General features: G+C 40.8%; 1 protein-coding gene and 1 pseudogene across 4 annotated transcripts in view; one reads left to right on the forward strand and one right to left on the reverse strand.

Moving 5' to 3' along the window:
• The window catches only part of LOC122914630, a 138,848-nt pseudogene extending 131,795 nt beyond the window's left edge, over nt 1–7,053 (forward strand).
• The window catches only part of FAT3 (FAT atypical cadherin 3), a 641,086-nt gene that overhangs the window by 473,053 nt on the left and 141,283 nt on the right, over nt 1–26,750 (reverse strand). For 3 of the 4 annotated variants that reach the window (XM_044258326.1, XM_044258325.1, XM_044258327.1), the window contains exon 1: nt 21,943–25,499. In XM_044258326.1, the coding sequence (XP_044114261.1) occupies nt 21,943–25,234 (3,292 nt within the window). In that variant the 5' untranslated portion in view covers nt 25,235–25,499. Of the gene's footprint in view, nt 1–21,942; nt 25,500–26,750 lie in introns of those variants that run through there. The other variant, XM_044258324.1, reaches the window with a different exon arrangement.

Consider the following 26,750-nt stretch of genomic DNA (forward strand, 5'->3'; position numbering starts at 1 on the left):
ACCCTACATGAGAAAGCATATACAACATGATTTCCTTTGGGGCGCTGAAAGGAAATGGCAAATCAAGCAGACAGCCAAGTCTGGCTGGAAGAGAATGACGAGAGACACACAGACCGATGAAGGACCACCAAACACTGAGCACCACAGAGCAAGTGGAATGTTCATGGACCAGCCCCAGACGGTTCACTCCACCCATGAGAAGACGCACTGTGAATATCCAAGGTTAACCACAAACAGGGATTTTGAAGATGAGACACTCTATGTGACAGGTGCATTCACACTTGCTTTCAAATTTAACATTTCCGGGGCGCCTGGGTGGCTCAGTGGGTTAAGCCGCTGCCTTCGGCTCAGGTCATGATCTCAGGGTTCTGGGATCGAGTCCCGCATCGGGCTCTCTGCTCGGCAGGGAGCCTGCATCCCTCTCTCTCTCTGCCTGCCTCTCCATCTACTTGTGATTTCTCTCTGTCAAATAAATAAATAAAATCTTAAAAAAAAAAAAAAATTTAACATTTCCTACACATAATCCCAGTTTTAAAATTTAACATCACTTATCGTGAGAACAGAACCTCGCCTGTAACCAGCTTTTTTAAACACACACACACACACACACACACACACACACACGATTCTAATTACATGATGGAATTCCAGCCCAATGACATCATCAAGCGATAACACTAGCCATCGTGTCTCTCTCACAGTTACTTCCTCTAAATGTTCTTCCAGTTAATGACCTAGCCGGCCCCCGCCCCAAGCAGGCCTAACCTAACTTCACAGCCCCATGCTAGGACATCGGTCTTCCAGAACCTGGTCTGATTCTCCTTGAGTTTCTTCCTCATATGGATAGAACTAAGAAGCCCATATTTTTACACTCCAAAGACCCTGTTCTGGTCATTTTAACAATTCTGAAACAGTAACAAATGTGAAGTTTGAAACTAAATGAAAAAAGATTGATATTTTTTCATTAGTTCTTAGGATATTTTGAGCACATCAGTGAAGATTCTGGCCCTGAATATGAACAATGTGGACACCAAAGACAAGAGTTGATCTGTAAATCTTTCTCTTATTTATTCATAAGGTTTCCCAGCTATCAGAAAATAAACAGTACTCGTCCAAAGTTCCAGGTTTTTTTCTCATCTACAGTCCAGCAAAGTGATTTTGACAAAGGCAAAGACCAGATAATCCCCCTTGGTCTGGATTACCACCACATAGTCTTAGAACTGCCTGATACATACAAAAGAGATGATTCCCTGCTCACAGGGACCCTTTTCCTGCTCCCGGCCCCCCACAGACAGAGTAACTCCATCAAAAGTAGTGTGTGCTGTCTGCCAGAAGAAAAATGAAGTCATGCAGAAATGCTGGATAACTGAATGCTTTGTGTTCACATTTATGAATGTCTGATGGTATAGGGGCAGGTCCGAGCAATCATCAGTAATACCTGTTAGGTTCCTTTTGCAGTGAGGAAGCTGAAATAAATATATAAGGAATAGAAACATTGTGCTCTGTGCTGTATACAAAATAACTCATTTAATATAAATTAATCAATGGTGGCGCAAGCTTTAAAACTATTCCTTAGTGAAGAAGATGACTGAATGAAAGAGAAGATAGAATGTATTTTGTTAAGATTCTATTTATTTTAAGGGCACCTGGGCAGCTCAGTGGGTTAAGCCTCTACCTTCAGCTCAGGTCATGACCCCAGGGTCCTGGGATCGAGCCCCGCATCGGTCTCTCTCCTCAGCAGGGAGCCTGCTTCCCTCTCTCTCTCTGCCTGCTGCTCTGTCTACTTGTGATCTCTCTCTCTCTCTAATAAATAAAGAAAGTCTTTTAAAATAAATCTATTTATTTTTAAAGAGACTGCAAGCAGGGGAAGGGGCAGAGAGAGAATCTCACACAGACTCCATGCTGAACATGGAACCCAATGTGGGGCTCGATCTCATGACCCTGAGATCATGACCTGAGCCAGAATCAAGAGTCAGGCATATAACCGACTGAGCCACCCAGAAGCCCTGAAGACAGAATGTTTTCTAAAGTATGTTTAGAAATGTTTATTATGTAGGGACACCTGGGTGGCTCAGTGGGTTCATCCTCTGCGTTCAGCTCAGGTCATGATCCCAGGGTCGTGGGATCGAGCCCTGCATCCGGCTCTCTGCTCAGCAGGGAGCCTGCTTCCCTCTCTCTCTGCCTCCCTCTCTGCCTACTTGTGATCTCTCTCTGTCAAATAAATAAATAAATAAATAAATAAAAAGAAATGTTTATTATGTAAAGAATGTTTCAAAAAAGTGTTGCCTACTGAAAACACATGGATGGGAGGGCAGTAGGGAAGTGACAAGGCCAAAGAACTTGGAAAAACACTTGGGAAAGTACTTTTGCAAAGAAATACCAAAAGAGGTCAATGTATATAAAATAGAAGTTGAAGGACCTGAAGATTAATATATTCACAACATCTTTATGAGACGAGTGAAGTCTGAGGTCCTTGGCACATTCAAAATTGTACAGAACACATTATATGGAAAACTTTTGCCTGAAATGAACCCAAAGTTCCAAACAGGATCAGGGAGGCAGCACCTGGGGGACGAGCTGCTTGGTGAGCTGAACTTGACAGTAAGAGGTTTAGAGGGCTTGACTGAAAGCTAGAGAAGAAAGATAATTTTAAAAAAATTATGTTGAGGACAAAGTCCATCAGAAAAGAGAAATATAAAGAGTCAGCCTAAGAATGGACCAGGAGAGCATTAAACACAGTGTAAGAGAAGAACAAGCCGGGTGATGAGAGAGTACTGGAGGGGACTCCTGGGTGGCTCAGTTGGTTAAAACGACTCTTGGTTTTAGCTCAGGTCATGATCTCAGGGGTTGTGAGATCGAGCCCTGGTTTTGGACTCTGTGCTCAGCAGGGAGTCTGATTGGGGATTATCTCCCTCTGTCTCCCTCTAAAATAAATAAGTAAGTCTTTAAAATAATAAGAATGCACTGGAAATCCGAGATGACTGCATTTATAAGAAAGTGACAGGCAGCTCTGCGGACATTTTATTGGCTGTTAGGGCAGGAAAAAAGAAGACTTAAGCTACTTACTCTAAGAAGTACTGAAATTATTGAAAATCAAATATATTTTTTAAATGTAAGCTATTATCATTATTTTTGTCATTACCTTAAATGGCCTGGAAAAAAATAAACCTCAAACTCTGGTATTTGACAAAAGCTCCTTGCAGATCATCTGTGTCTCAATCTCCTTTGTCTACATGTACATTATTCAAAGCTTTGAACCACAGAAGAACAAAGAAGGTTATGGAACAAATCTCCACATGCTCAGAGGCAAAGACGATGGGCAGGAAACATGCCTCCATCAAATCCAACTTCTAGAAAGGAATGGGACAGAGATAGAGAGTGGCATTTGCGATATACACAGCCAGACCTTCCTTCTCTTCCTCCTTTCAAAAGTGAGCAGTGATCCTATGATCACTATGATCCTATGATCCTACTGAGCAGTGATCCTCTGCCAAGAAGGCCCCGGAAAGACACGGGACACAAGGGTGCATATTTACTTATAGAAATAAATCCTGCCTTCAAGGAGCCTACAATCAAGCAGAAGGAGTAAGACAAATATGCCGATAACACTGAGCAAAGATAAAGTATCACCAGGGTGTACATGGCAAGACCTATATACACCCACATCCTGGGCATGTGAAGCAATTATAACAAACCAGGGAATTGGAAACAGTTAGATACTTTGGTAGCATGAATGTTAGCTAGAAAAGGTCTATCATCTGCTCTCTGAGCATCTGAATAGAATCTTAATACAGACAGAATGCAGAATGCATAGCCTAAATGTGATTTCAAATAACTGGACCACGGTTTTTATTTCCCAGCTGTACATGGAGCACAGCTGAATTTTTAAAAATCATCCTGTATAACAAGTAAGTTTGACCGCCAGCAATAACTCTTGTTCCTGGACGAATATTCCTGAAAGAAAAACATATTCAGACTTTGAAGACATGTTGCTCAAATTGCTACTTGGAAAAATTACACACTCATAAACCCAAGAAGAAGCAGTCTGATATGTTGGAAAGATGACATATTTGGGCAAGTCCTTAAAGCCCCCTGTGCCTCCTTTCTCAAGGGCAGATCACTCAGAGGGTGCCCATAACCATAAAATAAGATGATGCATGAGAAGATCCTTTTAAAACTCTTAACCATTACACCATCATATGTTCTCTCCAAGTTGCTGGTGCACGGTCATAAACATCTGTTCCTGCATGTGAGCTCTTGCTGGATTTCATCCATTTCCTCACATTCATAGGGTAGAGAATGCACAGGTTTGAAATTTTGTAACCTCAATATTCTGAAGCCTTTAGAGTGGCTTCCAATTGAAAGTCATCTTTTTAATGTCCACTGAAGGGAATTTGCACTGTATTTATGGTCTGGACATAATCATTACCTTCCAATAAAAATGACTCATTAAATAAAAAGCAATTTTCACCCATGAGCTCTTAGGATATATTTGCTTACTTATGGAAATCCAATAGCCTCTTGCTCAATAATTTCTGAATTTCTCAGGACAATTATTTGGGGTTCATATGTCTGTTCAAGAGTTGCCAACTCAGAGCAACTGAGAAACACTAAAAGACAGAAAACAATAACAACAAACACCCAAGTGGACAAAAACACACCTGCCTATCCAAAATGAGCAATTCTAGGATCCATCTGAGAGAGAGAGAAAACTGCTGATCTTTATTCACCTTCTGGTGAGAAGCCAAACACAGCAAGGCTGGTGTTTTCAGCCTCTTTATTAGAAACCCATGTGCCAACTAGGAAATACTTCCCTTCAACAGAGAGAAATCTTCAAGTCATCTACTCAAACCTGGTTACCAAGCTCTGCATGTTCCATTAGCATCTGAGGCCCCCAATATGATTTGCTGTTTGCCTAAGAGCCAACCCCACATCTGTGTTCCCTACGTGGGTTTCTTCCCCAATGTAGATCTGTCTGCCTGAAAACAGAACTGACTGGAACAGTATCAGACAAAGCAAACAATTTAAGTTTATGAAACAACTGGAAATATGGCCTCACAGCTGGAGAAACTGCACTGTTTTGAAAAGAACAAATGAATGCAGAAGCCTCTCTTTCCTACCCAGCCCTGCCTACGTGGCCTGGCCCGTCCTTCCCAGCAGAGAATTTCTAACATCCTAGAGTTCACACTTGGAGACAAGAGTACCAAGAGGTATCACTTGGCTCAACCTGCCTTCCAGGAGCCCCAGGGAGATGGTTTGTAATTTGCTCATGTTTTTAACAGCTCCCTAATATTTTATAATGGCAGTGCTACTGTTTCTCATTTCAGTGTCTAATGTTTTAATGTAGGGTTTATTTATCTTACCCAAAACAACATAATAATTGCAGAGTAGAAATACCACTTTGGGAAAAGGAGTGTTGTTTGCATATGCTAATGACTTAATTTAAGAGTTCTGTGACTAAAAACAGAGGATGTGGGATTTTAAAAAGTGCTCTTTCATCTTTGCTTCAAATGTGAGGTATGATGTTTTTAGGTCAGTGAAACAACAGAATTTAAAATAATTGTAAAACGCTGTAAAGTATGGTCATCTAAAAACCTCACATGTATAAAATGCGCACATAGTCAACTCTGACATCAGCCATTCTAGTAAAAAGTGATGTTTCTTACGGCCCATCCAGTAATCATACCTTTCAGTAAATAAATATGGTTAATGATGACAACCAAAAACATCAAAAAAAAAAGCGGCCAAACCCCAAAACTTCTGAAACATCTTCTGAATTAATACGGCTCTGAGCAGAGCAGAACGAACTCGTGCTTACAAGTCCTGAGTTCAAGGCTCCCTGCACCAGCTGTGGGTCATGGAAAAGTCAGTTAACTCAGTAAGTCGCACCTTTTTCCATTGTCAACTCAGGACACTGGGCTAACTGTGCCCAAAAGAATCAACAAAGGTTTTTTTACATATTTTTTTTAAGATTTATATATTTATTTGAGAGAGCATGAGCAGGACGGGCAGAGAGACAGGGAGAGGGAATCTCAAGAAGACTCCGCGTGAGCACATATGGAGCCCCAAACACTGGGCTGACCTCATGACCCTGAGATCACGACCTGAGCCAAAACCAAGACTCAGACGCATAACTGACTGGGCCACCCAGGTGCCCCAACAAGTTCATAAAAATACAGTTCAAGTCCCCACCCAGCCACTCAGGAATGCGTGCGCACATGCATCCAGGTGCGGAAGGGATAGGGAGTAGGGAAGGATCCTCGTCAAGGTGAAGGCTAAGGGAAGGCACGCTCTCCAATTCTCCCAGCCCTACAGTGAAGACACACCACAGCAAATCATCAGGGATCCATGTGGTACCTCAGAGAGATGAAAATGTTTGTGATTTCCTAGATGGAGGATAGTTACTTGGAGGATCTGATGAAAAACTGATTTATAGACATTATACAGCATTATGCCTTCTATGTGGATTCTTCAGAAAGTAAACTTCGCGTTTTAGATCTAATTCAATCATGCAAGAAGCCCAAGAATCATGGATCTCTTAACCATATATAACCAGATCTGACCTCCAAACCCACCCCTCCCTGTCTCTTGAAAATCTTTCCTAAAGTCCCTGGAACTCAAGGTGTTTTTGGAAACATTACAAAAGGGTTTTGAAAATACCTAGGAAATAAATTGAGTTTTCCACGTAGACAAGGTTCACAGTATTCTTGCGGAAATGCTGATGGGGTGAATGGGACTGGAGACCAACATGAATGAGATTATTACACAAATTGATGCACGCACACACACACAAACTGGAGAAGTCTAAGCAAATAGTTTACTCGGGCTTATTTTCTATCAGTCAAGATTTTTCTCAGGTTGGCTTAGTGGGAGCTCCAGCCTATGCTGTATCAGCTATAAAGAATATGAATCTTCCTAGGATTCCCAAGAAATAGGAACACCAGTGCCATCAGTATAAAGGTGCCAAACCTAGCCTCTTTTAAATTAAAAAAAAAATTGAAAAGACCACTCCCAGGTAAAAATCCAGGGGGAAAGTCATCCAAATATACCTGAAGTTGTTTACTCAAAATGGAGATGGAGAGTACTAACTTTTGCTCTTGGATTTAAGTCAACATACTATATAGAAGGGGTATGAAATCAGGGTGAAAGTTCAATGTTGCTTTTGTTGCTCAGGGATTTTGAAGAAATTGAGTCATTCCAAGTATGATATTTCTCTCTCTTTTCTAAATTGCATTCCTATGCCCACTTAAGGCATGCCTCTATGTATTGGCTACTACAGTATTTCAAAAAGGATTTGAGACATTTCTTCAAATTATATACAAACCAAAATACGAGTGCTTAGTATAGATCATGAGTGCAGCATGGTATAATTCCTTGTTATTTGTCACAACTGTTCAAGAATCAAAAATGTATTTCATGCAAACATGATGATTTTTTTCTCTTTGTTTAAATAAACTCCAGGGTAACTAGACCTCTAAAAGAGAATCCAGTTCAACTGTAATTCCTTGACAATCAGTAATTTGCATATAGGATGTGTATGTATTTCCACTTTTCCTACCAACATGCCTTATCCTCCCCATTAGAATGGAAGTCCTCTGAGCAAGGGGCCAACCTCCACGCTCAGCAGCTAGGACATCACACCTGACACAGAAGATGCTCAGTCCAATAGGTTTAAAGACAGTACAATTGACGAAAATAAAAGTACAACAGCGGCAAAACAGTACTCAGAAAAATGGGGGTCCAGAGGAAGATGAGAAACAAATATAGTAAGAGAGGGGGCAACAAAAAGTTGTTAAAGGAAATTTGAGATGGGGTACATTTACATTAAGACTTTTTTTTTAAGATTTTATTTATTTATTTGACAGAGAGACAGCGAATGAGGGAACACAAGCAGGGGGAGTGGGAGAGGGAGAAGCACGCTTCCCGCTGAGCAGAGAGCCTGATGCGGGGCTCAATCCCAGGATCCTGGAATCATGACCTGAGCAGAAGACAGACCCTAAACGACTGAGCCGGCCAGGTGCCCCCCATTAAGACTTTTGATTAACTGGAAAATACTTTTAAATGGGAGACTTCTGTGTTTAACTAATCTGCATTTATAATAATTGTGTCTTTTGTATTATTTTCTGCCTTAGTTCAGAGTGGTTTTGTTAATCACAGAGTACTGACTTGAGTTTGTCTGTGGCAATCAACCAGGTTTGCTCCTCGTTTGTATCCTCCATGTTAAAATCACCAGTTATCAATCTAAAATTCCTGCAGGACATTATCTAGAGGTCATCTTCTTAGTGAGGCATTCTTTGGAATCCACTGCCATGGGTGACACTTCCTTTCTCCTTTACTTGCATTGTTTTTCTGCTTACCACTTAAACCCATCTAACATATTGTACAATACACCTAAATTGACTATGACCTACTTTTCCACTAGAATATTACAAAGAAAAGGACTCTTGTCCATTTGGCTCATTGGTCTGACTCGGTGCCTAGAACTATGTCTGGCACATAGTTGGTGCTCTACATATATAATATAATATATATGATATAACATAACATGACATTTTATATAATATCAAATATATAACATAAGCTATATAAAATATATTATGTATATTAAATAATAATATAGAATAACATATAACTATACTATTATATACTATTGTATAGTTATATATTTTATTTTATATTATGTATTTTATTATTTATTTATGTTTTATATTGTAAATTGTATTCTATATTGTACGTTTGTTATATTGAATACATTTACTTAGTCTTATATGTTCATTATGCTACATAATGTATTATACAATGTATATTAAAATAAATGATCCTATACTGCAGATATTCCACTAAAGCTCCTAGCAACAAAGACACATGAGAAAATGGGATGCCCAGAGCAGGTGGGGGTGGCATTTTTCTGGGAAGGCCCAAACATGCAGCCCTCAGCAGCATCATACGGTCAGGAAAAGAGCAAGGGCTGTGGAGTAAGGTGAGCTGAAGCCTTGGCTCTGTTACTTACTAGCTCTGTGCAATTGGACAAGTCATTTAACCTCTCTAAACTTCAGTTCCCAAACCCATAAATCTGGGATAATAACAGCACCTGCCTCATAAGTTCAACTCGAGGACGGAGTGAGCTCAAGTACGGGAAACAGCCCGCAGAGCAAATAACAGAAGGCAGTCTGTCCTTAAGTGTGGGAGGATAGTGGGGACGGTGCTGGTGAGGAGGAATGGGAAGGTGAGTATTACTCCGTGACAAGGAGCGAAGATGGGAAAGTCAGTTCTGCAGACAAAACTCTCAGAAAACCCCCACCTCTAGCTCCTCTTCAACCTCCCTCTGCATTTCCAGCCCATGAATTCATGCACACGCATTCGAGAAAACAGCACTCAGATGTCCCAGGCTCACAAGAAAGGCGAGGTACTAAAAAGACGTTTTGCTGGCATCAATCGAAGACTACAAAGTGCGGGCACTTTCCCCTTGTACTTCTAAGCGGTGCAAGGGCCAGAGAAACAGGAATCCTAATGGCTTGACAAATCAGAACCTTTGGGAAATGTGTCATTTTATGTAGCTGAGTTTTCTAAGGAGTCGAGCGTCTGCCCAGGGAGGCATCACAGTTTGCGGGGTGGAGTTTAGCTTTTGATGAAAAAATCTTTCCCCAATACATTGAACTTCTCTACCCAGATCCAGTGTGTGTGGTGCCAAGGCACGCTCAGCCCAGCCCCCTCCACAACCCTCAGGCCTCAATTTGTTCCCCAGCTTCAGACAGGAATGCCCGCTGCTACAACAGAAAAACGAGCCCCCCACATACCACCCACCCCCTCCCCACAGAGCATGGACGGGTAAGAGACACTGTGCCAATAAAATCCTGGATCCCTCAGTTGCCCAGGCACACCAAGCACAACCCAGAAGAGGGAGTTAAACACAACCCCCCACCACCACCACAACGAAGCTCGTCAATAAGAGGTCAAAAATGGGCAAGAACCAACAGAAGGACGCTTACCCTCCCCTCCAACCCCGAGATGCAGCGCTCCTATGTGGCCTCCCTGGAGACACACAGGGAGACTGAGAAACATGCTGGGTTTTGTTGTAAAGCTGTAACCAATTTAATAATGTACCAATTTATATTTGGTCTCCCTTCCTTCAGGCTGGCTTCCTCCCCACTGCCCCCCCCAACTCCGCATTCCCCTGGGATCGCACCCTTAATAAAACATTAGCCTGCAGTGTAACTTTTGCCCCAGGGTCTGTTTTCTAGGGAACCTAACTCTCTACATTGATTGGGGCTCTCCTATAATGATCAGCTATTACACCGCGTGGTAATGAAGTGATGGGCTCCCTCTGGGTTCCAGCCCTTAAGGAGACACTTAGGGCTGTTTATCCAGAGAATGTCTGAAGTGTAGTGATTAAGAAGTCAGACTCTGGTGCTGGCCTGCCTTCTTAAATCCCAGCTCTCCCAGGGCTCTGAAACCTTGGACAGTCATTTAAATTCTAGCTTTTGTTTCCTCATCCATAATATGTGGGTAGTCAGGGTACCCACCTCATGGAATCTTTGTGAGAAGTAAATGACTGAATACTTATTTAGTGCCTGGGATATGACAAACACACGATGTGGGTTAGCTACTTGTTCCTCTTGCTGTCCGATCACATAAAGGGTAGCAAAGAGACTTCTCACTGTTGTTATAAGCCTTTCTACAACAATATCTCTGCTATGTGATTTCTAAAATACTGTAGGATAGGCATTGGGAAGTCTAGCTAATTAGAATTATGTGCAAAGTAAATAAGGTCTGGGCAAAAAAACAAGAGTTCAGGTATGTCAGAGCAAATTCTTTTTAAAGTCTATTTACAAGGCCCCCAACAACAGTGTTTGCTTCCATCCAAGTTCTTGAAGGTGTCCTACCAAATTATGAAGTTCTCAATTAGCAAGGTATTATTATATACATTTTGCAGTCATGCTGTGTGACCGTGGGATACAGAATTTTGACTTAGCGTGAACACCCTTGATAGCCTACACTATCCTACTTCAGAAACACAAGATCTTAGTGACCCATAAACATAGTTCTCACACATTCCAATCCTAATCATTTGCCCTCTGGGCTAAAACTACAGACAGAGAGGACTGCACTTCTTGCAACTAGAACAATGTTTTATGAAATTGTTATCCCAAACTGAATCACTGTGTTTGCCTTTTCAAGCTCATTCAGTTTAGCCACGTGGTAAACATTCCTTTAGAAGTGTCCTCAAGGGGTGAGAAAGATAAATTCTATCCAGGTCTAGGGAGAGATATGTGACCTCCATGAGGACAGGTGTGACCTTTCAGGAGAAGACTTGAACTTTATGCTCCATCCCCATGACTTTGTTCAGGATCTTGGAGCCTCACACTAATTCAAGTCTGATATATGATATCCCACGGATGGAATTCCCTATCAAAGCTGACCTCCAGTCAATGTGTATTTTTTTTAAAGACTTTATATTTATTTGACAGAGAGATCACAAGTAGGCAGAGCAGCAGGCAGAGAGAGAGGAGGAAGCAGGCTCCCTGCTGAGCAGAGAGCCCCTTATGGGGCTTGATCCCAGGACTCTGAGATCATGACCTGAGCTGAAGACAGAGGCTTAACCCACTGAGACACCCAGGTGCCCCAAGTAAATGTGTATTTTTAATAATTACAGGGCTTTATCAGGTTCTGGCCAATGAAATCATAAACATCCTACCAATGCCAGCAGCCCATGAGCAGGGAAATCATTGGGAGATGCGCTACTGATATATTCATTAAGACAGTCATAAATTAGATTATCTATAATAAATTTTAATAATAATGTGGACACGATGGTTCAGCGAAATCCCTCAAGATTTAGGGGAAATCCCCAAGTCGTGCTTTTAGGGTACAGATAATGAGTCTAAATGAAAGAACTCCAACAGTTATTAGGACAGCCCTCAAAGGTTCTTTATATCTGTTTCCAGATCTTGGTGTATCTTACTGCCGAATTCCCAAATGGGTGTTATAAAGAGAGTGGGCTCAAGGAACAATGCAATTCTCTCACCAGCCAGCTGCTCCAAAAAGGCAGTGAGCCCAAGATGATAAACTTCTTGACCTTGCAGATTTCTTACTCTCCAAGTGCTGCTTTGGCTAGAGAACTTCCAGAATACCTCCTTGAGATACTTGGACTTACCAAGGCCTGATCCATTCACATGCAGCCTAGATCTTGTATCTTTTGCACTGTCTGTCTGCTAGTTCAATAATAACGGAGAAGGATAATGACCTTAAACCTGGTGCAGGTGTCTCTGGCACCAGTCCTCAAATCAAGGACTAGTTTTTGAGGCCTGGTCTAGCTCAGTCACTAACAACCACCCCCTACCCCCGGACCTTGAAGACTTATTTCTCTCTGAAAAAATGTTCATTTACTAGCAATGCTTGGCAGATGCCGATCTAACATGAAGCTATCGGACTTCAAGCTTCCAAGCCCCAGAGAGGAACCTAGCAATGTTTACATGTTTATACATTTTTATACCTTTTTTGTTTGTTTGTTTTGCAAAAGTAATGTATCTAACCACAATAACTTAAAACTCCTTTCTCTTTCCCCTCCAACTTCTCCTCTATTACATTTGCATCATCAGGCATAGGGCAGAATTGAGTTAGGGATACATTTAGTTTGCATTCTGTGGCATATATTTACATGGTTCTCCATCAATACCAGTTGAGACAAATTGTTGTTAGACGCATCCCAGTGCAGGAATGGCTTCCAAAGACACTCCTACTACCTACCGGACTGAGAGACGCAACACTGTAGCATGGACATGAAAGACTAGAACTTATATCATTATATGAGCATATCCTGTGGTGGTCAGAATGATGATGACAGTTACTGACAGAGGAGGGGTTTGGAGTGGGGGCCAGACGTTATAAATATACAGAGCCAGATGTTAGCTTGTGGAAAATTCCCTGGTCATTAGATATGTACAGTTGTAACTGAAAGACTTGGTTCTTGCCTCTGGAGTTAAAAATGAAAGTTCTCTCCTGAAATGTAGCATACAAGTTATAAACACACCACAATCTTTTTTCCTTTGTTGATTAGACTCCCCAAAGTGAAAATTACTGGACTCTTTTTGTTTCCAGAGCACAGACACGTAAATGTATTAGCAGCAAAGTTGTTTGTTAGAGCTCACAGGAAAAAGAAACTCAATAGAGATTTTTTTAAAAATTTGACACCAGTGTAGAATACTTACATAATATTACCAATAACAAGCCACTACCATGGAGTAACATGTCTAAACCCTCACCAATAACAAACAAATTTCAATCAAACAGCACTGGGAGAAAACGAAATAATCTTTCTGTACTTTCTATAGAAACAATTGCAAAATTGTTATCCCGTGAAGAGGCAATCAAACCAAAAATGCAACCAAAAAAATGTAGGCGAAAGAAAGCATTAGAGAGGTAGGTCAGGAATTTAATCAACAGAATATATTATTTTTCTGAGTTTTGTGGTATTTGCGGTTGTTTGTTGACTTTTAAACTTAAGTGTTGCTGTGATTTCATTCCTCGGTTCAAACAAATACAGTAATTTTGTAGTTGTACATTTTTAGGCTTTTTCTCAAAGCAGGCACCCCAGATGATACAAGGTATGCACTTCACGCCTCACAGAACTTGGACCTGTTTCCGGGGTTAGACATTCCTTGACAATTAGGTCTGGCTTATATATCATCATCAACTCACTTTAATGCTCTGGTTATCTCTCATACTGTCTTGTCTCCAATTGGAATTTGTAAAAATCATCCCGCAATGCCAAAGGGTGATGCTGAGGCCACAATAAACATGATGAATGGCGAGCACAAGGCACTCACTTACTTTGTGTCACTTACGCATCACACTGTTTGTAATTACATGCTCTTCTGTCTCACTGCTAGCCCTTGACTTAATCATGTGTGCATCCTTTTTAGTGCAAAGTACCCTGCCTACAGGGAATCGTGAACTGCAAATGTGGGAATGAGGGAAGAAAGATGATAAGAAAAAAGGAAGACGGGAAATGGAGGGAGAAGAGGCAGTCTTTTTAGGAAGCAAGTGGAGAAAAAGCTATGAAAACTGTTTAAGTTCTATTTTATAGATCTTGGGGGTAAACTACATGTTTTCACCAGAATATCTGTGCGTGTGTGTGTGTGTGTGTGTGTGTGTGTGTGTAACTTCAATTTTCAGCTTAATTCCTTCAACTTTTAATCACTTTTTGACTCAAGACATTTCATATTCAATATGTTATTTTAGTTCAGTATTATTCTCACCAACATACTGCTTTTTAAAAGTAACTAAAATATTAACTATATTATGCAAATGAAAATGTGAATTTAATCACAAAGAGTGGCCCTAGAGGAGACACTAAATCCTCCAACATCCAAAGAGAAAATTGGAGACTCCTATTATATTCAGTAGTTCGTATACTGGTGCCCAGAATTTAATATAAATTGAATTGAATCCTACACACAACTCTTTGTAGATTCTGTCTGTCGATAAGACATGCTTTCATAAGAACCAGCAAGCTAAAAATACAGACTAGAGCCCATTTTCATTTTCACTTCATTTTCTTTTCAGTGAAACATTGTGAAGGTAGTGGCATCACATAAGTATTTATCAAACCCTATAATTCTTCAAATATAATGATAAATGACAGTATCCTTCAATGTGCACACAGAACACCTACAAAAAACATTTTTTTAGAAGACTGAAATGAGATGCAATCTATCCAAAGGAGAACTGCTAATAGAAGAAGTAATCATTTGATAGTCTTTGTAACCTCTCCTTACTGGACCTCTGAGGCTTTACTCTCTGTTAACTGAAGAAATAAAAACAATTTAGTATCACACAGCACTGAGCACTCTGACAAGAAGGGCCAGGTAAGTCACTCAAAACTTCCCTTATTGATATAAAAGGAAGATGGATTTCAGAGAAAAGAACCACACAAATTTTCAGGTGGTTGGCTTGTCACACTATTTGTACTTCCTCTTCACGGTTGTCATTATTTTTATCATTTACTAGTTGCACGGGGATAATAGCAGCTCAAACTTGGTACACAACACAGACATAATTACTGATTTGGACCAACAATCCTCTATTAAAACCTAAACTGCCTTCAGCCAACAGTTAAGAAAAGGTCAAGAAGAAGGCACCTGCTGAAAAGAGTCATAAAAGCATGCTGTGCATTATTTTTCAGAAGCTTCTAATCCTCGCTCCCACCTGGCTTACATGATAACTACTAAATTCATCTGAATGTTGTGCAGTGTTCAGGGCTCCTCTGGGAGACATTATTTTCCTCTTAAATAACTATGATACAAAGTCTGGAGCTAAGGTTAAAAATCCAGAGCCAAGAAAAGTTTCTGCTGTCATTGGATCGTAACTTCATTCTTCTGGTCCCGAGTGGAAATTTTAAGGGCAAGCTTGGGCCACAATTCAATGAGTCTCCTTTGACTTAGATGGGTGGTGGTGAAAATATTGCCTTGAAAACAGAATGAGGATGGAGACTGCTTTTAGTCTGGAATGGTCAGAAATTGTACCAAAACTGCCAAATAACATCTGTCTTACTCCTCACCCTGTCAAAGAGGAGTTAAAAGATAAGTTTGGGGAAAAGAAGCTGGAAAGATTAACAACCATCCGTAAGATAAAATAGGATTTCTGGAATCTCTGAATATAAGAAGAAGGAAGCTTGTATATTATTATATTATGTAAGATACATGCTACTGTGGGAATCACTCACTCCTTTAAATACCTGGGCTAGCACTAACAGCTTCTGCAATAACAGAAAGCTCCTCCTTTTCCCCACAACACAGATTTTCCTGTTCCTAGTTTTCATTTACCAAGCCCCCTTGATTCTCTGATGATTAGAAACTTCAGATAAAAGAATATTAGACTGAGCACTGGTGCTAGCAAACAACTCTTCAGTTGAACTAACTGAAATAAAAGCTACTCAGTTATAGAACTATATTTTTTTCCTTGGCCACTAGCTGAAGTGTGTCCCTCTCCCTGTCGAAGATCAAGGTACAGCGTCACAACATTTGAAAATCTGAAATCTTAATACCACACCATCCATCCAAATCCCTCTTCTTCCCACGTCTGGTGGGAGAGGGTCTTCAGGAAAGCAAAAATTATCTTCTTGTTGTAAACAACACATGGAAATATAAACGAGATAGGGACACAAAGTCCCCTAGTTTCACTTTCTTTTTTCTTGCAAAATGAAAGCAATAGATAATTATGACCTCTCTACTCTTCTTCCTGGCCTTCAGTGGAATATGCCAGTACACAGGGCAGCACTGCAGAAATTGGAGTGAATAGGAGTTGCTGAAAAACATTAGCCTTTGAAATATTTTTAAACTTAAAAATATGTTTTTAAAATACCTACATAAAAAAATATTTTATCAGGCAGCATCCTGACAGAGAAAAGATGGCACACTCCCATCCGGGTCATTGAGAAGCATGTAATAAACAGACTATTTACAAAGGCATAGGCAGGGTTTAGAGAAAATAATGCAGCATTACAGGGTTGAAAACAGTAGGGAGCTGTTTCTACCCCTAAGAGGGTACAGCCAAGCCACAGCAACCAGTATGGAAAGAATCAAAGGGATAAATACCCTGACCTAATTCTCTTCTCTACATTCCCAAAGGCAGGACTGACAGATATTAGGGAACAAAGGAGCCCACAGGCCAAGGAACTCAGGCACCTGGACACAAAGCAGAAAGAATGGTGGGAAATGGATCTGGAGAGGTCAAAGGGAGAGAGCTAGTACAGATACTGAACATAATCATAAAGCTATATTCATTTGTTGTTAGAATATATGTTCACTGAAAATAATAATTTGCTTTACAGTGTTTAGTAAGTGTGAGATATTCCTTTTGGGGGTCTGTGTGAACCCAAATGTATTTTAGGTCTCCTACGCTTCTGTCAATTGTACCAAAATATTTAAAAATAAAGAGAGCACCCATGCTTACATGTGTTAGAGGGATACTGGCTGCAGATTCAATGTACAGAAAGGTAAATATAAATGTACTTGTCTTGTGTATGTGAGCTCTGTCTCTTAAGACACCAGATGTGTGAAAAAAGGGACACAACTATGCCCACCTCATATGATGCCAGAATAAGACACAGAAATTGGCACACAGATAGCACTGGGTGAATGGTAAGCACTGTCACCATCGCCACCAGCAATGCCACCTGCTGCTGCCTTCTGATCTCTCAGGCAGCCAGGGAAACTTCTGTACCTGTAGCTCTCTGGGTCATCAGTGCCTGGCCCTGGCCCTATGCATAGGGAGCGCACAAGCAAGATTAGATGACGAGACAGTGGTTAGAAACATTTGGAATAAAGAGAGCATTCTAGGCTCACATATGTTGGAAAAATGCCGGCTGCAGCTTCAATTTAAAGAAAGGTAAATATAAATGTATGCTCTGCCAGGCTGTGTGAGTATGCAGTAATTCTTCATTCCTCGCCATTCCTCTGTAAGAGAAATATTCTGTGCCCCACCTCAGTGTTGAACATGGACCCATAGCCCACTCAGTTCATGGAATGGGGGCTGGGTCTGAGCAGGGGTCTGAGCACCACAGACTTCCATCAGCCCTCCTGAGCTTCTCACCTCTCCCCTGAGAACGGTAGCATGTCCCAAACAGAGGGTACTCCTTCAGCCCAGATCCTGGAACTGGTAGGCCTGTGAGGCAGGCTACAGTTCAACCTACAGTTGCATCTTTAACTGTTCTCCCAGACTTGGGAACAAGGAGAAAAACTGTTTCCATAAGCCACTGAAATTTTGTGGTTGTTTGTTATGCAGAAACATTACATGTGCTCAACAAAGTTACTACGGCACGCTTGGGTAGCAAAGGCGGGGAGCTCACATGAGATCTGGAGTCTACTGTGCTCAGCTCCACTCCCAGCTCTGAGAACTCCCAGAAGCTGACCCTGATTGAACAAGCCTCATGAAACCCCACCTTCTGGATTCCTGTAACACTTAGAAACATCACCCACCAAGCACCTAGCACAGTGCCTGGCACCTAACAGATATCTGGTGAATGAAAGAAATGATATAAGTAGCAGTAATGGACAGCCAAAATAGCTTCCCATGCATGTGCTGAACTAGAAGCTGTTTATCCCAATTAAAATGTTTTTTAACTTGAAATAAATAAAACAATAAAATCACTGCTCAAGTTTGCAGCTTAGAAAAAAATCTAACAGAAAAATCACAGTTTTAAAAAATACAACGCACTCTTTCTAAACCTTCTAAAACTTCTGAGTAATCAAGAATATGAATTCCTGTTGTGTCAGACAACAAGAATGCATTCTTTGTGAAGGAAAAATGATTAAATTGCATCTTCCAGACTAGTAATTTAAATTGTGATCAAATCCACTGTAGCTGGGGGCCTCCCACTTAATCCATTTACTGTGAACATCATTAAACATTTATTAAATACCGGTGCATGGTTAAAAAAAAAAAATTCAAAGGTAAGGCTTTGTTCACTGAGCACCCAAAAAAAAAAAAAATCTGGAGCAGAAAACTACTAAATGGATCAACTACTCCCAGTATATGCAGTTTTACAAAACACAAGCACGGCAATTACCAAACCACAGAAATAGATTTTTGATCCATTGGGGATGCATTCAGAAAGCGATCACCACTAATGAATAATAGAAGATTTATTTGGATTGTAAAACTTGACTAGAAAAGAAATTTATCTAAAATACGAGCTCAATTTCCTGCCTTTCAAAAGAAGAAGGAAAAGGGCTTTACAGAAAAGATCTAATCTGGGAGACATTCTCTAAGGAGCCCAAGTAAGATTCAGGCTGGTGTTTCTGAGTCATGTATAGAAGGAATGCTTGGAGGGCTTAAATGAAGATCCCCTGGGACTGCTACCCCACACCTTGTGATACAGAATCTTTGGGGGAAGGGCCCAGGAATCTGCATCTGTTAACAAATGCTCTCAGATTCTTGTGCACTCCTAAATTTGAGAACAACTAGACAATGAAAGCCATTAAATAGCCTTTGGCAGCTGACTTAAAGGTTCTTGAAAGACAAAAAACAAAAACAAAAACAAACAAACAAAAACACCCAAACAAGTTTAGTCCATTCTATGCCAAAGGACCAAATGAAGACAACAGAGTCTGGACTTGAGATTCAGTAACAGCCCTGGGGCTAAACAGCCATTCCTTCTGCCAGCAGGTCAAGCCATGCTTTTTAACACTTGGAGGCAAAGAGCTGATGGATGCCTCCACAGTAATGCAAACCCAACAGCATCACGGTAATGCCTTCTCCTGTTGGACACATGTTTGCCAAAGCTCTCCTCAACCCCAGCATCTTGCCAGCACAAGTCTTGGCAATCATTCTTTGTCAGTTTCCTGGGCTTGCAAATTAACATATGCAGAAGGTGAGAGGGGAAGAAGTAAGATGGTTTAGGATATTATTACACAGAAATTCTAAATTCATAAACAATATCAACATCCAGTCCTATAATATACTTAGAGAAAAACAGTTTTGCTTTCTAAGAGAAGGTAAAAATGATATGTGAAGGGGGTAAAAAAAAAATTGCTACTATAGTTTTAAAATTAAAAATCCTCTGGAGAAGTAAAGCAGAACGTTAGTGAATGCAAAGAAAAGGGCACCCAGTTAAAATGGAGAAACAGGTGGGTTCTAGATACATCTATGTCCTCCAAATATGACCTCACCTAACTCACTTAGCTATGCTTTAAACCTAAAAGACTTAATGTTTTTTGAATAAGCATCTTAAGTCACAAAGCAATGTCCAAATGTAAGTGGTGTTATTACAATCCATGGCAAAATTTATTTTATACAGTCCAGAATATACTAGAATAAAGTTAGAGCAATGAGGGGTTTTGTTTGCTTGTTTGTTTTGTTTTAACAGAGACAAAGGACAACAAACTCTTGGCATCAAGAATTGTGAGGTAAGCTATACCATCAGATGAAACTATACACACATTTTCTGAAATCACACCCAAGCTGAGAACAATCAACGTGGAACAAATAAGGGAAAGCTACGCCACTTCCACCAGCGTACTCCTGCTCTTCCCTGCACCAAGCTACACCAGCATGAAACTTGCAAACAAAACCAACTCAATGTGGCTGAAGCAGTCCCGCATGTAGCAGTGGCTAATGATTCCACCGGACAACTTCCTGTTTGGCCAACCTTACCCACCCCCATCTGAGTCCCGAGGAGAAGCTTCTTTCACTGGAGAGCCACAGACAATGAGACAAGGAGGAAAAAGGAAGGGTGACTAATGGCCAGTGCCATCACTCAATGAACCCAGGGCTATAAGGACTTTGAACGGTTTAACACTTACTGCTTGAGAGATTTTGAATCAACACTAAATTCAAGTGTATCTGGAAACATGAGGAAGCCCATATGTGTCTTTAGGCACGGGACAGCACACTATACAGCAGTTAACTTAGAGCTGAGCTTGAAGGCTCCAAGTTATCAGTCTTCTCTGCGTATCAGTTCACAACTTGATGATTATTATTTCTACCTCATGGGGCAGTTGGGATCATTAAAGAAGACTCTATTATAAAATTTTTCACATAGTGTTGTGCCCACCTTAAGGACTCCACGAGGTCATTAGTGGTAGCAAAGTAGTAGCACAGAGTAGACACTCGGTAAACATACTCCCCTTCTCATTCTGTATTTCAATAATGAAAATATACTCCAGTCGAATGAAAATTGATACACAATAAAATACAGTGTGTAGATAAATCAGAACTTAATTTCCTTGACATTTATCTTTTCCTTCATTATGGCTATGGAGACGAATTTTACCATTTACACTGGCGATAATTAGAGCCCGTGTATATAAAAATTACAGTTTTAATTTGTGATGATACATAGAGTTTTGTAACTTCTATCCAGTAGTTAATACAATTTCTCAAGTCCTTTTTCCACCACTATAACAACACCCCCTACGACCTGTTTTAATCATCATCATCATTACTGGGAACAAAGCACTCTGTGAGTGCTGCAGAAAATGAGTTAATATATATAAGTGTACCTTGAAAACTGTGAACAGCTAATATTACCATTTATTTGAGAACAGAGAAGACAGAGGCCTGTCTTGAGATGACTACAACCCATAGAAAACACACAGTGCTAATCAAGGAACACACACACACACGCACACGTCCAGGTACATGTCCATTTAAAGAAAAGTAACAACAATAACAAGAACAGAAAAATGTGTGTGTGTGTGTGTGTGTGTATCTGTATTTACAATGAAAAGTAAATAAAAAGGTGGGAGACAATGAAAATATTGGGGCAATTTTCCCCCATATTTTAAAATGTTCTATAAAACAACTCTTACAAATAATGTCTGAAAATCCATTTCTTCTGAGTATAATCCACAACATGCCCCCTCCAGCCTCTCATGAAAACATTTGCAGAAACACACTGCCATATGTTAATTAAGTATCTCTAGTGCAAATCCCTGTCATTCAAAGGCCAGATGTGCCCTGTGAAACATCAAAGGCCAGGCAATGCTGCAAAACCACTTCAGCAAACCTGTACTAGAAAGGGAAAGATCTGTGTAGAAGACCCATTCGAAAATCCACTTCACACTTATAATTTAAAGCCAATTCAAATGTAATTTACTTTATCAGGGCCCTTAATTTCGTGAAGGTCAGAAGTGCAATCAACAGAGATGAAAATTGCCTATGCTTATCAAAAGATAACCTGGTAACAGTGCTGAACAAGAAAAACAAAAAAACAGGAAAAAGGACTCCTATTGAAAACTACCGTTAGAACCACTCACTGTATAAAACATGCCTTCTCATAAACCAATGCATTCTGACAGAAAGCTTTCACTTGAGTCATTCTCTGTACCAAATGCGAACTCACTTGTCATTCTCTTTCAGTGGGAGAAGTTTCCTTTTCTTCTCCAATGGCATACTTCGTGAGACGGGAAACGACACTTTAGCACAAACTAGTAAACTTACCACTCTCGTCATCTATATTGAACCTTCCGAGACCACTGCCGTCCCTGATGGAGTACTGGATCTCTCCATCCCTCCCAGAGTCGTCATCTTGGGCTGCCACCTGCAGCACACTTGTTCCGATGCGTGAGTTTTCTTTTACAGATCCAACGACAGCAAAATCTGGGAAGTAGGGAGTGTGGAGGTTTTCATTGACATCCACCACCTCCACCTCAACAAAGGAAACAGAAGACAGAGAGACTGGTCGCCCTTTGTCTTTGGCCCGAACCGTGAGGTTATAGAATTGTTGCTTTTCGTAGTCCAGCTCTTTGCTCAAGCGAATGGCACCACTTGCTTTATCTATTTCAAATCTCCCGTTATAGTCATTGACCAAAGAATAGCGCACTTGACCCCCTAGCCCAAGATCCGGGTCATGGGTCTCCAGCCAAGCAATGACAGTGCCAACGGGGAGATCTTCCAGAACCTTCACGCTATAGCTACTGGGAATGAAAGCCGGGGAACAGTCATTGACATCATCCAAGAAAACCTTAAGGGTGACAACGGAAAACAGCTGCTGGCCACTTTCTGCCTTGTCTCGAGCTTCTATTTTTAAAGAGTAGTTTGCTTTAGATTCCCGGTCCAGCTGGTCGGCTACATAGACAATTCCAGTTGAGCTGTTGATAGCAAACTGCTGGGTATCTGTCAACACTGAGTAAGTTACTTCCCCATTAGAACCCAAGTCTTTGTCTCTGGCTTCCACTTGAATTATCTCAGTTCCAATACTTGAACTTTCAAGAATGTTAACAGAGTAACTGTCTTGGAGAAAAATTGGGCTGTTGTCATTCGCATCCTCCACATTGATGGTCAGCAACCTCCATGAAGATTTTTGTGGATTGCCTAAGTCATAGATGGTGATATTAAGGAGATAGAGGTCTGTGTGCTCTCGGTCCATTGGCAGAAGGACTTTAAGTTGCCCAGTCTCCATGTCGATATTAAAGCAACTGTCCGTGTTCCCGTCAGATATCGTAAACAGCACCTTTCCATTGAAGCCAGAGTCAGCGTCATAGGCTTTAATCTTCAGGATGTCGGCACCAACAGGCAGATTCTCCTTCACAGCCACATCAGAAGGAAATGACTTGTCAAAATGGGGTCCTTGCCTATTAACTGAATAAAAGTCAAGAAATCCGTCTTCCAGGTTCAGTTTCCCATTTGCTTTTGCCTTAATGAGCAGTTTCTCTGCCAGCTTTTGAGCCACACGAGTTTCTCTGCAACTAAAGCTCTTTGAAGACACCTTCCCATGTAGGACTGAAATGTTAACAGACATGGGGTCTGCAAAATTCTCTCCATCGGTTGCTGTAATCCTGAGGGCAAAATTACCATTTTTGATGCCAGAACTCATCAGCGACTTTTTAAGCTGTAAAACCCCGGAGTCTGGGTTTAAATAAAAGAAACCAAGTTCATTTCCAGAGATGATTTTGTACTTTACAAGTTCAAGTTCGTCAATATCAATTGCTGAGACAGCTGTGATGTGACCCCCGACTGGAAAGTCATAGGAAATAACTCCCTGGCAAGCCACTTTCTCAAAGAGAGGGCTGTTGTCATTGACATTTCCTATTCGAATAGTCACATTTACTTCACTTTCATGGCGGTATGGCGAACCCCAGTCAGAGGCTCTTACGATGAACCTGTAGGTTTCCGGGGAGGATTCAAAATCCAATTCTTCAGTTGTGCTAATAACACCTGTAAACTGGTTAATGGCAAAGGGTAACAAATTCAGACTGGCAATACTATAGGTGATGTACCCATTTTCTCCTTTATCCTTGTCAGAAGCTGAAACCATCAGAACGCTTGTGCCCACTGGGACACTTTCATTCACAAAAGCATCGTACAGCGCCTGCTGAAATTCTGGGGTGTGGTCATTCGCATCTTCTATGCCAACGGTGACTTGTGCTTTTAAATCTCCTTCCTTGTTTGTCACTCCCAGCTTATAAACCTCCTTCTTAACAGTATTCAGTGGCTGTGCTGTGACAATCAGACCTGACCGGGGATTAATTTTGAAGTACTGTGCATCCTCACCAGGAGATAATTTGTATTCCACATCGAGCGGTTCGGGACTTAATTTTACTATAGCAACCACGACACCAGGAGGGGAGAATTCACTAATGCTCACATCATACGTTTCTTTTTCAAATCTAACTGGGACAGTGTCTCTTTGGGGATTGGCAATGTGGACGATCTTCGCTGCTGAAAATTTCTGGGGGGACCCCTTATCTTTTGCTTGAAGAGTGAGATTGTAGCCATAAGGAAAACTCCCCCAGTCGACCTTCTTTCTCTCCTTAATCTTGTACTCATTCATCCACCTGCCTTCCTTAGCCAGGAAGAACTGATCTAAAGGATCCCCAGCCACAATGGAAACAGACTCAATTTCTCCATTGGCCCCCTCATCTAGGTCATCGACTGTCACCACCGCGTATGTCGGCTCTTTGTCCAGTGAGAAAGGAACATGAGTGACCACATGGAGAGTTGGGGCGTGTTCATTTACACGTTCAATGTGAACATAAAGCTTCGCAGTACTGCTCACTCCGTTGTTTCCATAGAGTTTCATCCCCCGGTCCACAGCCAAAATCTCCAGATCGTACCTATTCTTTTCATCATAATTTAACCGCCCACTTAAAGAGATGACACCACTTGTGGGGTGGACTGAAAAGAGATCAACTTTGTTTTTAAAGTAGTAGTAGAATTCTCCATTGGAGCCTATATCGGCGTCTGTGGCAGTCACCTGGGCAACACTAGTCCTTAAAGGGGTGCTTTCTGCTATTGTAACAGAGTATGTTGTGGGTGAAAACAAGGGTCGCAGGTCATTCATATCTAAAACCTGTATGTTCACTTTGGTCCATGCTTCCAGATCCTCTCCTCTGACAGAACCTTTGACTATCAATAAATAATTGTCCTGAATCTCCCGATTCAATATGGCCGAATTGCCACCTTTAGTTCTTATTCTGAGGAAACAGAAGTCTGCAATGATGACTTCCTCCGCTTTGAAGAAGCCTTCCTCATCTCCAGATACAATTCTGTATTTGACATCCCAGGACAGATCTATTAAGGTGATGCCCATCCTACCCTGGCTGTGGACGTAGGTCCTTGCGGCCGAGTTCTCACACACGGTAGCATTGTACACAGGGTGAGTGAAGTGGAAGCCCAGGGGCCCGGTCCCCGGCAGCCCCTGGGACACTGTGGCCAGAAGCTTGAGAAGCAGGAGGATGAGGCAAGAAGGGGGAGGCCTTGTACCCACACAGTATCCCATAGTTATATCCATCGCATCATACCTCCATCCTGGAAGGGGGGGAGAAAGAGAGAGAAAAATAAATTAATCTATGGGAAAGTGGGAGAAGATGTAGGAACTCGCTGAGATGAAATGGTGCTTTTCAAACACTTCCTTATAAAGTCTTCTTACCAAATGTCAGTGTGAAAAAAAAAAAAAATTAGAGACCTCATCATACTAGATGGCAAGGAGTTCAAAATCACTAGGGTTTAACTTTACATGGTTTGAGCTTTTTAAATCACACTTTTATAGTGCTGCTGGAATTGTTCATTGGTACAAATTCCTTCCATTCTGAAGGTCAGTTTAGAGATATCCCTAGAAGCCTTAAAAAAATGCATCTGCCTTTCACTTAAAATTATCTTCTATCTTCTATGCAATTACCCAGTGGAAGTAACTAGACAAGTATACATTTAATGTACAGATTAAAAGACAAAAGAACTGAAAAGAAACTAGATGTCAATCAAGAATCAAATAATTTTCAGTGCATTCATAAAATGAAATACTATGCAGCCATTAAAAATAATTATTTTTCAAATGTACATTTTCAAATGTGGTAAGATATAATGTGGAGTGCAAAAAAGATCATAAAACAGTATAGGTGGTTATAATTGTATTAGTATTTAAACATTTCAATGCACAACTGCAATTTTACATTTAAAAAGGATTAACTGTGTTGTGGAATCTGGAGGACTATTTGTTTTTCTGATGTTTTTCCAAGTAACACTATTCACCAATGGTTATATGATTACATTTATAACTATGAACTTTTAAAGAAATTCTCACCAGGCATCATTGTCTTTTTTTGTTGTGCTGACTTTAAAACTGACCAGGATTTATACAGAATCCAATATCGTGAGGCTAAGAATTCAGGACCCCTAGAAACACATACGACATGATTTAATTCTGTTGAAGTAATCACCATTTATCATTAATAAATGATAAATTTATAGCATCTCCACATGGTTATCTCCTTTCTGGTTTTAAACTAGTTCCAACTATCAGCTATCAGCTGAACAATCATGTTAAGTTTAACATCTTAAAATATTATCAATTGTAGGGTGGCTGGGTGGCTCAGTGGGTTAAAGCCTCTGCCTTCGAAAAAAAAAAAATTAAAAAAAAAAAAAAAAAAAGCCTCTGCCTTCGGCTCAGGTCATGATCTCGGGGTCCTGGGATCGAGCCCCACATTGGGCTCTCTGCTGAGCAGAGAGCCTGCTCTCTGCTTCTTCTTCCTCTCTCTCTCTCTCTGCCTGCGTCTCTGCCTACTTGTGATCTCTGTCTGTCAAATAAAACAAATAAAATCTTTTAAAAAATATTATCAATTGTTTTTGTACTTTATAAAACACTTTAATAGCCAGGGTTGGCAATGCACATGTAATTATACCCTTTTTGTAGATGAGACTAGACAATGTCATTCTCCTAGTGGTAGAGTCAGGATTAGAACCCAAGCCCTCAGGCCACCTGCAAGGCTTTCTCATTTCGTTTTTCCAACTCTGCTTTACAGAAGACTCTA

Source organism: Neovison vison, chromosome 7 (genome assembly GCF_020171115.1).
Source record: "Neovison vison isolate M4711 chromosome 7, ASM_NN_V1, whole genome shotgun sequence".
Taxonomy (NCBI): domain Eukaryota; kingdom Metazoa; phylum Chordata; class Mammalia; order Carnivora; family Mustelidae; genus Neogale; species Neogale vison.